Source organism: Ranitomeya imitator, chromosome 3 (assembly GCF_032444005.1).
Source record: "Ranitomeya imitator isolate aRanImi1 chromosome 3, aRanImi1.pri, whole genome shotgun sequence".
Lineage (NCBI taxonomy): Eukaryota > Metazoa > Chordata > Amphibia > Anura > Dendrobatidae > Ranitomeya > Ranitomeya imitator.
Window position 1 is genome coordinate 190577790 of NC_091284.1, and position 12294 is coordinate 190590083.

The 12294-nt window shown below is 47.7% G+C and overlaps 1 protein-coding gene across 1 annotated transcript in view; it reads left to right on the forward strand.

The window, feature by feature from the left end:
* Positions 1–208: 208 nt before the first annotated feature.
* DDX20 (DEAD-box helicase 20) overlaps positions 209–12294 on the forward strand; it is a 22726-nt gene continuing 10640 nt past the window's right edge. The window contains exons 1-10 of the mRNA XM_069761726.1: positions 209–308; positions 3351–3571; positions 4987–5081; positions 5160–5328; positions 6669–6783; positions 8617–8759; positions 8845–8983; positions 9066–9124; positions 9247–9329; positions 9867–9972. Of these exons, the coding sequence (XP_069617827.1) occupies positions 3388–3571; positions 4987–5081; positions 5160–5328; positions 6669–6783; positions 8617–8759; positions 8845–8983; positions 9066–9124; positions 9247–9329; positions 9867–9972 (1093 nt within the window). The 5' untranslated portion in view covers positions 209–308; positions 3351–3387. The remainder of the gene's footprint in view (positions 309–3350; positions 3572–4986; positions 5082–5159; positions 5329–6668; positions 6784–8616; positions 8760–8844; positions 8984–9065; positions 9125–9246; positions 9330–9866; positions 9973–12294) is intronic.

Genomic DNA, 12294 nt, shown 5'->3' on the forward strand with positions numbered 1-12294 from the left:
ACACACAGCTCTGCTGCACGATAGAAGCCCGCACATTACACACACAGCTCTGCTGCACGATAGAAGCCCGGACATTACACACACAGCTCTGCTGCACGATAGAAGCCTGCACGGCTCCTCGGCATGTAACCGTCTGCTACATGGAACTGCACACACACAGCTCCGCACACTGCATTCTATCTATAGCTCTATGCCGTTCGCTCCGCCCACACACGTGACTGGTCACATGGCCATGACATCACGGAAGGTCCTTGAGCCTTTGGAGCTGAAGTCCCTGTCGTCGTTCTCAGGAGCCGGAGCTGGCAGTGGTGAGTGGCGCCGTGGGGAGCGGCTGGTGGGAGGTTTAGCAGGTGCTAGGAGCTGGGTCTACATATCCTGTGCCCCTGGTTACTCCCGCATTGCCAGTGATAAAGGCAGATGGTGTGATCCGCAGTGTGCGCTGCTGCAGACAATGAGGCCACGGTCACACGTTCAGTATTTTACCTCAGTATTTGCCAAAACCAGGAGAGGAGCAGTCAGAGGAAAAGTATAATAGAAACACGTCGCCACTTCTGTATTTATCACCCACTCCTGGTATTGGCTCACACATACTGAGGAGAACGTGGCCCCTCACACAGGACGAGCCGTGGGGTCCCTGCCGGTCAGTAGGAGGAATATTCTGCATCTGGATTTAAGCTCTGTTCACACCACAGGTACCGTTACACTAAACGACTTACCAACGATCACGACCAGCGATACGACCTGGCCATGATTGTTGGTAAGTCGTTGTGTGGTCGCTGGGGAGCTGTCACACAGACAGCTCTCTCCAGCGACCAACGATCAGGGGAAAGACTTCGGCATCGTTGAAACTGTCTTCAACAATGCCGAAGTCCCCGGGTAACCAGGGTAAACATCGGGTTACTAAGTGCAGGGCCGCGCTTAGTGACCCGATATTTACCCTGGTTACCATTGTAAAAATAAAAAAACAGTACATACTCACATTCCGATGTCTGTCACGTCCCCCGCCGTCAGCTTCCCGCACTGTGTAAGCGCCGGCCGTAAAGCAGAGCACAGCGGTGACGTCACCGCTGTGCTCTGCTTTACGGCCGGCCAGCGCTGACAGTCAGTGCAGGAAGCTGACAGCGGGGGACGTGACAGACATCGGAATGTGAGTATGTACTTTTTTTTATTTTTTTATTTTTAGAACGGTAACCAGGGTAAATATCGGGTTACTAAGTGTGGCCCTGCACTTAGTAACCCGATGTTTACCATGGTTACAGGTGAACACATCACTAGATCGGTGTCACACACGCCGATCCAGCGATGACAGCGGGTGATCAGCGACCAAAAAAAGGTCCTGATCATTCCCCACAACCAACGATCTCCCAGCAGGGGCCTGATCGTTGGTCGCTGTCACATATAACGAGATTGTTGGCGGGATCGTTGCTACGTCACAAAAAGCGTGACGTTGCAACGATATCCTTAACAATATCGTTGTGTGAAGGTACCTTTAGTGAATGTCCCGGCTGATAATAAAACCGCTCCGGTGCTGACCGCTCCCCCCAGTTCCCCAGCGCTGACCGCTCCCCCCAGTTCCCCAGCGCTGACCGCACCCCCCATTTCCTCAGTGCTGACCACACCCCCAGTTCCCCAGTGCTGACCGTTCCCCCCAGTTCCCCAGCGCTGACCACACCCCCCATTTCCCCAGCGCTGACCACACCCCCCATTTCCCCAGCGCTGACCGCTCCCCCCAGTTCCCCAGCGCTGACCGCTCCCCCCAGTTCCCCAGCGCTGACCGCTCCCCCCAGTTCCCCAGCGCTGACCGCTCCCCCCAGTTCCCCAGCGCTGACCGCTCCCCGCAGTTCCCCAGCGCTGACCGCTCCCCCCAGTTCCCCAGCGCTGACCGCTCCCCCCAGTTCCCCAGCGCTGACCGCTCCCCCCAGTTCCCCAGCGCTGACCGCTCCCCCCAGTTCCCCAGCGCTGACCGCACCCCCCAGTTCCCCAGCGCTGACCGCACCCCCCAGTTCCCCAGCGCTGACCACACCCCCCAGTTCCCCAGCGCTGACCACACCCCCCAGTTCCCCAGTGCTGACCGTTCCCCCCCAGTTCCCCAGTGCTGACCGTTCCCCCCCAGTTCCCCAGTGCTGACCGCTCCCCCCAGTTCCCCAGCGCTGACCGCTCCCCCCAGTTCCCCAGCGCTGACCGCTCCCCCCAGTTCCCCAGCGCTGACCACACCCCCCAGTTCCCCAGCGCTGACCACACCCCCCAGTTCCCCAGCGCTGACCACACCCCCCAGTTCCCCAGTGCTGACCGTTCCCCCCCAGTTCCCCAGTGCTGACCGTTCCCCCCCAGTTCCCGAGTGCTGACCGTTCCCCCCCCAGTTCCCCAGTGCTGACCGCTCCCCCCATTTCCCCAGTGCTGACTGCTCCCCCCAGTTCCCCAGTGCTGACTGCTCCCCCCAGTTCTAACCCCTCCTGTGATAGCGCCTGCAGTGTCAGGAGGCCAAATATACAGGTGTGGACGGCAGCTTGTCCGCCCTGTGTGACCCTGGCCGTACTGTGTCGCCTGAACGTGCAGCTTTGTGCCGGTGACCGCTGTGTAAGGCCTCACTGTGCTGCACTAGATATTCGGGGACCTGTCGGCAGCGGTGCCGGTGTTTGCCCTATTGTATTCCTTCTGCTCCTCTGAATATCCCGGTTGTGTTTTTTTTTTTTTTTTTTTTTTTTTTTAAATCTGCCGTCCAGTTTCAGAAATCTGGGCCTTTTTATTCAGTGCTACATTTTATGGTCTTTTCCAAGGGGGCGTGGCTCACAAGGTAATAGGTCAGAACAGCCTAAAGATCCCCCAGAGCACACAAGCCATGCCCCATTGTAACACCATAAAATCTAACACTACATAAAAGGCTTCTATCACTGGAACTGTATGGCAGATGGCAAATATGGAATATTCTGGGCATGGGGGGGAGGAAATAAAGTAAGAGCCAAACTGGACTCTGACCTGGTGAGGGGACTGGTTGCTCAGCAGAGATGGGACTGGTTGCTCAGCAGAAATGGGACTGGTTGCTCAGCAGAGATGGGCCTGGTTGGACGTCAGAGATGGGCCTGGTTGGACGTCAGAGATGGGCCTGGTTGGACGTCAGAGATGGGCCTGGTTGGACGTCAGGGATGGGCCTGGTTGGACGTCAGAGATGGGACTGGTTGGACGGCAGAGATGGGACTGGTCGTACGGCAGAGATGTTCCGTCTCTGCCCGTTCTGTCTTGCATACAGTCTGTCTATTTCCTGATTCTTTATTTCCTGATCCTTTATATTTCTCTTTGTCAATGACACACAGCGGCTTCTCACCGGCCTCCCTTGGTTTGTTGTCTTTCAGGCGGTGTTCTGTGGGGGTTGTCCGTGTGAAATCAGAAATGGCTGCCCACACTCTGGGCTCTCGGCCTCGCACTGGAGACGTCTTGCAGGGTCCTGACGCGTCCGCTGACTTCAGCTCACTGCTCCTGTCACGTCCCATTCTCGAGGGCTTGACGGCAGCCGGCTTTACCAAACCTTCTCCTATCCAGAGCAAGGCCATTCCCCTGGGGAGGTGTGGATTAGGTGAGTGTAAGAAGAGAAGAAAGCCGTCAGTCCGCAGATCGTGTGTGCGGTCACCTCCAGGCGTAACCATGTACGGTGCTATAAATGGGACTGAGGCCGTTATTTATTTATTTTTAAGGGCTCGTACAGCCGACCATTAATATCGCCGTGCACAGGGTCCCAGGGAAAAATCTCGGCATGCACGAGTAGCATCTGATTGTTGCATTGCACTCGGCTGTTCATATCTATAGGTCCGTGCAAAATATCGGACCGCACTCCGATCACACCCAAGTACAGTCTGATTATCCTGGACTGACAGAACGGAGAAGGTGGAGAAATGTAGTTTTTTCTTCTCATCCAACAAATTCAAATCACAATTTGATTAGAGTTTGATCAGAGTGTGATTAGCTTAATCGGACCAATTTTCTCAGATGAGGGAGAACCGGTCGTGTGACCCAAAGCAAACTCAACTACTAAATAGAAATGTCTGGTGTAACGTGAAATGTTTCATCAGAAGAGAAAAAAGAGCTCCTGAAGGAGGAAGACACAAGACAAAGGGGAGACACGAGGGGAGGGTTAGGGCACAGGCATCAAGGATTGCATTATTATGCTTGTGACTTCTAGGAAGTTGTTGTGGCATCATAGTCCCCAGAGGTCCCAGATCTTCCAAAATGTGTCCATGGTGTTGTTGAGGGAGGCCGCGAGGCGCGTCGGTGAGCACACGTCCTTTAGCCGCCCATACAGATCTAGACGAGATGTGGCGGCTGTTTGTTTCTAAAGTCTTTAGTGTCCGCACAGATGTATAGGAACTGCCTGGCTGGCCTCTTTCCCTGTCTCTGGGGGAACATTCAGTAAGTAATTTAGGTGGGAATGGAAAAGGGGCCATCTATCAAATTCCCCACCGTACCCCAAAAAAGGGGTAGTAATGCTGCATTCCCAGACGATAAGAATGTGTGAGCCGGTATGTGCAAAATGACTTTTGCAGATTTTCCGTGGAGAAACTGCATGTGTGGACCATCAGCCACGTCAGTAATCTGTGGCTGCTGGATGGAACCCTGAGAATTGCCTCTTACCTGACGGCATCTGGATCTTGTTTTGATACGTCGGCCTATCATGCCACACACAACGTCACACCAGGTCCGCTAATCAGAGGAACAGCCCTGGATGCCATTAGGTAGGAGGCAATGGTCAGATTACTGACGTGGCAGCTGGACTGGATCCTGAGCATATGCCCCATACACATCACTGCATGCATATTACATAAGTAACCCATATACTGATGTCATCACGCAGAGCGCGGCCAGCAGCCCGGTGACGGACCGTCCTACACACACTCACTCCCTCACTCTTTAGTATTAAATAGATCAGAAGAAAAGAGCTGCTGGATTAGACGTCTTTGCTGGAGATGCACTCATTTTTTATTCTTCTGAATTTAGATTTAATCGTTCAGGCTAAGTCCGGCACTGGAAAAACTTGTGTCTTCTCCACCGTGGCTTTAGACTCCTTGATCCTTGAAAATATGGCAACACAGGTATTCTTACTTTTTTTTATTCTCCTGCCGCTCCCCTTGTATTTCATCATATTACTCTAGTGTTTTCTTGTTTTTTAGATTTTGGTGTTGGCTCCAACAAGAGAAATTGCCGTCCAAATCCATTCGGTCATCATTTCTATCGGCAGCCGCTTGGAGGGATTGGAGTGCCATGTTTTTATAGGAGGCACACCGTTACCACAGGACAAAGCTCGCCTGAAGAAGTGTCACATCGCTGTGGGCTCACCTGGTAATCACATATTCTAGTGTCCTGGTTAGAGGGGTTGTCCGGCCTTAGAGTACAAGTCTGCAGTCACTGTGTGTGACTGCTGACTTGTGAATCCTTACAGTGCGCGCAGTACACACTGTAAGGATTCTCCAGCGGCAGTCACAGGTTTGTGAATTGCATACTTGCAGTAATGCGCTGACTGGATGTGCTTGGCTTTTCTCAATTCATGTGTCTAGTTGGAATGTATGAAAATCGCATACTTGTGGTCACATGACCACCTGCATGGCCTGTGTTAAATACTATGTCGCCTGTGTTATATACTGTGTGGCTGCTATATACTGCATGGGCTGTGTTATACTATTTGAGCTGTGTTATATACTGCGTTGCCACTGTTATATATTGCCTGTGGCCTGTATTTACGCCTCGGGTATTCTACAATATGTATGTATGTATGTGTATATATATATATATATATATATATATATATATATATATATATATATATATATATATATAGCAGCCACATAGTATATAGCACAGGCCACGTAGTATTTGTCTGCTATATACTACATGGCTCCTATATACTACGTGGCCTGTGCTATATACTATGTGGCTGCTATATACATACATACATACATACATACATATTCTAGAATACCCGATCCGTTAGAATCGGGCCACTATCTAGTATGTAATAAAAATCTGTATTTACTGCAGCACAATTACCGGTCTCCTCTGAAGCTCCGCTGCCATGACCCCCATGGGGTGAGGGCGATGGGTGCCTGAATAATGGCTGCATTCATTCCATTTAAATGCCGCTGTCAGAGATTGGCATAAAATGCTTAGACAGCACCAATAGGAGCTAGCTCTGGTCACTGCTGTTAGCATAGCACATCGGTACCTGCTATTTATGAAGCGAGCTCAGCTCTTGAGCCTGAAACGATACATCTGCATTGGACAGAGTGCATGGCAATATGTGCTATGTTGGAAAGGGGTTAAGAAAAGACTTGATCACTGGGGAATCACTTCTGTCCCAGGAATAGATATGTGATTACTTTCAATCTTGGTCCAAACGTTTCCAGTGAACACAGTTATTTTTGCTCCTCTTTGTGCCTTGCTGCTGATTTCTCCTGAGAAGTGACACAAATGTTCACTTTTCAGTACATGTCTTTTGTATCGCTGGCGTTCGGAGCTTGGTTTTTTGGACTCCCATCACTGATGGCTGCAGTCCATTCCTGGCTTCAGTTACTAACTGCTTTTAATTATGAGTAAAAATAAACTCCGTCTTATTTTGCCCGGGAGCATTTGCCAGTCTGGGCTCACATGAACATTTTAATATTTAATTTGTTTCCCTCTTGCAGGCCGAATAAAGCAATTAATAGAAATAGGCTATCTCAACACATCCAGCATCCGTCTATTTATTCTTGATGAAGCAGACAAACTACTAGAAGAAGGAAGCTTCCAGGAGCAGATTAAGTAAGAAAACGAGTTAATTGGTCGCTTTAATTAAAAACCTAAAATGGAAAGTACACAACAACCATCAGTTCGTCCCTTAATATTCTCCCCTTGTCCTCTTCTGTTATCTAGATTGGAGAATTATCCCTCCACTTCAGACCCCAGCTTACTGCTCACAAACAGGGAGCCCTCCCCCAAAGATTGGGGAATCAGTTCCTGGGTTTTTCCATCATATATTTAAATATATAAATCCCTTCTGTGCACTAAATTGCTGCCCTACAGGGAATTATGGTTCCATTTAGCTCATCTCAATCTTGTCATCTCCAAAATTTCTACCACAGTGAGCACAGGTTCTCATAGAGGACCTAATACTAAGAAGAACCATATTTATCTTAGAAAAATCCGCTGCATCATTTTAAAGAGAACATTCTTCATTCACATGCAAATTATATGTTCAAAGCTGTGTGGGCGGAGTTTTGTGTTCTTGAGCTACCTTCCCCCCATCCCCATCAGTTTGGTGCGATCTTCACCTTTGCTGCATGGATTTTATTTAAAAGAGGTTTCCACTTTCAGTATAGTAGACCTGAAATGTTTCTTGTAACATAAAATAACAAAGTCAGATAGTACTCCCAATCTCTGGGTCTAGCGTCTGCTCAAGGCCATTGTTCTGGTCTCAGTGTTTTGGCCACAGCGATGACGCTCACATCACCATCACCACTGGAGCCAATCGCTGAGCTCAGTGGCTAAAGCTGTCTACATGAGCAGAGCCACTGAGTTAAGTGTTTGGCTTCAGTGGTGATTTGAGTTTACAATGTGACGTCAGCGCTACAGCAGAGAGATTGCCTTCGACCCGGGGATGGAGAGGACCATCTGATTTCGTTAGTTTACATTACCAGAATTAAAAGTGAAAAAGCCCTTTAAGCTATCACTGTCTACTGTGCACTCGTGCGCCGGCACAGGTCAGCACTTGCTCTGCACTCGTGCGCTGGCACAGTTCAGCACTTGCTCTGCACTCGTGCACAGGCACAGGTCAGCACTTGATCTGCTCTTTGGCGCCGGCACAGGTCAGCACTTGCTCTGCACTCATGCGCCGGCACAGGTCAGCACTGTCTACTCTGCAGTCGTGCGCCGGAACAGGTCAGCATTGCTCTGCACTTGTGCGCCGGCACAGGTCAGCACTTGCTGTGCACTCGTGTTCCGGCACAGGTCAGCACTTGCTGTGCACTCGTGTTCCGGCACAGGTCAGCACTTGCTGTGCACTCGTGTTCCGGCACAGGTCAGCACTTGCTCTGCACTCGTGTTCCGGCACAGGTCAGCACTTGCTGTGCACTCGTGTTCCGGCACAGGTCAGCACTTGCTCTGCACTCGTGCGCCGGCACAGGTCAGCACTTGCTCTGCACTCGTGCGCCGGCACAGGTCAGCACTTGATCTGCACTCGTGTGCCAGCACAGGTCAGCACTTGCTCTGAACTCGTGCCCCGGAACAGGTCAGCAATGAAGAATATTTACCAGTGGCTTGTTTTGTGCATGTACTGACTGTGTCATTTGGCACTTGTGCAGGTTCTTAGTGGCAGGGTTGAGATACTTGATATAACTGTAGAAGGAGGTAGAATTCTGCTCCAAGCATCTCATTTGCATATTGACTAAAGAAAATAAAGTTTTTCAAATGGATTTGGAAAAAGTAAGTAAAGTAAGACCCCCTTTGGACCTTTGTACTTGCCTAGTAGCATATAGAACTCGGCAAATTAAACATTTCGGACAAGTTACTCTTCCCCTTTATTTTTATTATTGATTTCTCGGTTTATTATATAGAACCTTATAGTACATGGTAATGTTCAGGTTTTTCTTTTCTCAGTTGGATTTACTCATCTCTTCCCGCCAACAAGCAGATGCTAGCTGTTTCAGCCACTTACCCAGAATCCTTAGCTAAAGCGCTGACGAGGTATATGAGGGAGCCAACATTTGTCAGGTTGAATGTAACCGACCCCAGCCTTATAGGTACGTGCAACCCAATAGAGAAGGAAATCACCTGATGGCTCTTGTTGTATGGGACTTGACATTTGTCTTGTTCTGTTTTGTCTAGGGTTAAAACAGTATTACAAGGTGGTGAATTCACATCCTCTACCACACAAGACCTTTGAGGAGAAGATCCAGCACTTGCAGGAACTGTTTAGTAGAGTTCCCTTTAACCAAGCCTTAGTATTTTCTAACTTGCATAGCAGGTAACGTTATTGATCTGCTATTACATGCAGCTCCTGATTGTGCCATGATAATGGTGTGATCATAACAATTGTATGTTTATAGGGCCAAACACCTCTCCGACGTTCTGACCGCCAAAGGTTTTCCAGCTGTCTGTATTTCTGGTAAGCCAGAGTAACAATTTGATTTTTGCCCCTTATTTTCCCCACAAGTTGATTTAACATGTAAAGTAAGTAAGAGCCGTTACTTGTTATGTGACGTTACACCTTTTGTTGCCTCCATGCAGGAGGTATGAACCAAAACCAAAGACTGGATGCTATGGCCAAACTGAAGCAGTATCATTGCCGTGTCCTCATTTCTACTGATCTTGTAAGTCGCATAAAAAAGGAGGATCAAATATGGCCTAGCCTCATCTTGGTATGGTAGCTTTGTCCCAATCGCATGAATAGGCAGTTCTCAGATGACAGCTCAGTAACGTGTATGGGCATTTTGATAGCAGTCCATCAATTTTAAAAGGATTCGTAAAACCCTTTTGACAAAGTTTTAAGTGGAGATTTTCTTGATGGATTGACTGACTAATTTTACTTAGAGAAAGTGCTCCCTTCATGTTAACAGTGGAGACCCCCAATCTCTTCTCGTCTGTATGACATCACATAAAAGCAGTTATGTAACATAGACTTAGTCCGTCCGTTCTCCAGCTGTGATATGTCGTCCGGTGTCCATAGCATGTACACATATTGGCACACACTGTATCCAGCACCTACTATTGATACACCTACTAATATTCTACATATTTTTTTTTCTACATACAATTCATGATTTGGTGATCTGTGGTACAGTTAATAATTTAGGAATATATGAAATGTGAATTTCTGTCTATTCTGTATTTCTTTTTCTACATGTTAGACATCACGTGGTATTGATGCTGAGAAAGTGAATTTGGTTATAAACCTGGATGTGCCTCATGACTGGGAGACCTACATGCACCGAATAGGAAGAGCTGGACGTTTCGGTAATCGCTATATCATCAGCTTTGTGCACACATTTATGTATTCTCAGCATAGAAATAATACACCTCTTGTAACACGGAATAATAAGATCACAAAATCCTTCATGTATAAAATGATACAAACCAGTAAAGACTAAGCAAACAGCTGTGAGCTAATATTAATAGCTTGGCAACCTTTGTGGCTATTGGCCCCTTCCCATAATATTATCACCAACCCCCAGCAGTCGGCTTTCCCTTAGCTGGTTATGAAAATTAAGGGGGACCCCACGGTATTTTTTATTTATTTTTTATTCATTAACAATTACCGTAAAATACACACCCAAGGTAACCTTAGTTCACAGCCTCCAGGTGTTGCAGCAGCTGAAGACACAAGTAACCTTAAAATGTCCCTCAAAGTTTCCCATGTGGTTTCCAGGCCTCACATCTGCTAGGAGACTTGGTGGCTGTGAACTCTGGTAACTTTTAAGGTTACCGGAGTTCACAGCCACTGGGATTTACTGTAGCTTGAGTGCCGAACTGATGAATACCGGACTTATGGTCGTTCATTAGTCCGGCACTGACGCTGTGCAGCATGAGAACCAGCTGCTATGAACTCAGGTGACCTTACAATAAGGTTATTTCAGTTCACGACGGCCATGCCCTCGTGAGAACCAGGCACTGTGAACTGAGATAACTTTATTGAAGTCACCTCAGTTCCCAGCAGCCGGGTCTCGCAGAGTTCATTGCGACACCCAGCAGTTGTTGCAACTCCCGTGTATTTAAATAAATTAAAAAAACGAACACGGGGTTCCCCCTCATTTTTGATAACCAGCCAAGATAAAGCAGACAGCTGCGGGCTGAATACCTTGGCTGCCAGCTTTATCTTGACTGCGTATCAAAAATAGCAGGGTCCCCACCACTCTAAAAAAATATTTATTTTAACCCCCAAGGGTGGTTTGCATGGATGGATGGATATTGGCCCTTCTCAGCCTAAAATTATCAGCCCCCAGCTGCCCCAGAAAAAGCGCATCTATTAGATGCACAAATTCTGGCCTTTGCCCGTCTTCCCACTTGCCCTGTAATAGTATTGTGGTTGATGTCAGCTGACATCAAACGCAGAGGTTAGTAATGGAGAGGTGCCTATAAGACGCCCCCATTACTAACCCTGTTAGTTTAAGTAAAAAAAAAAATAATCACAGAAAAAAGTCCTTTTAATTGAACAAAGCACACAGAAAAAAAACACCTTTACTTGAAACAAACATTCCCCACCCTCTTTTACCCATTTTTTTAGTGTAAAAATAAAAATGATAATATTCCTCACCTGTCTGACAATAATCCCATATGTCCCATGACGTGCTCCAACTCTACTACATCTGGATGCATTACTGAGCGGTGGCATGATGCGACCGCTCAGCCGTGCGACCGGGAGACAATCAGCTGAGCGTGAGAACTGAAGTTCAGTGCCGAGTGCTGACATCATTAAGATGACTGGAGTTCATTGGCTATGAACTCCGTTAACCTTATTGACGTAACTGCTGCAATGAAGCTGTGTTCTCACGCTCAGCGTCTCCAGGATGCATGGCGAAGCGGTCGCATCATGCCACCGCTCAGTAATGCATCCAGATGTAGTAGAGCTGAGCATGTTGTGGTACATATGGATTATCGGTGGACAGTTGAAGAATACTGTTTTTTTTTAATTTTTTTATAAGTAATTGGTAAAAGAGGGTGGGGAGTGTTTATTTCAAATAAAGGAGTTTTTTCTGTGTGTCTTTATTTAGTTTTCATTTTCACTATGGGGTTAGTAATGGGGTGTCTTATAAACGCCTCTCCACTTCTAACTCCTGTGCTTGTCATCGGACATTACAAAGCTGATATCAATCCAAATACTATTACCCCACTTGCCCCTGCACCAGGGCAAGTGGAAATAACCAGGCAAAGCACCAGAATTGGTGTATCTAATAGATGCAGGCTGTTATTTTTAGGTTGGGGAGGGCCAATATCCTCGGCCCCTTCCCAGTCAGAATACCATCCCCGGCTGTCTGCTTTGGCTGGATGTCAAAAATGCTGGGACCCCATGCCGTTTAAAAAAATTATTTATGTAAATAATTTTAAAATATGCAGCAGGGACACCTATTTTTTTTTTTATCAGTCAAGGTAAAGCTGACAGCTGCAGGATGCATACCGCAGCTGTCAGCTTTTTCTGCACTGGTTAGTAATAATATAGGGGACCCCACACCATTTTTTTAATTACATTTATTTATTCCACAGTTGAATATACTTATCATTGTATGTCTGCCCTCTCTGCTATCAGTGAGACCGTGCATATGATGATGAGAGTAGTACTCT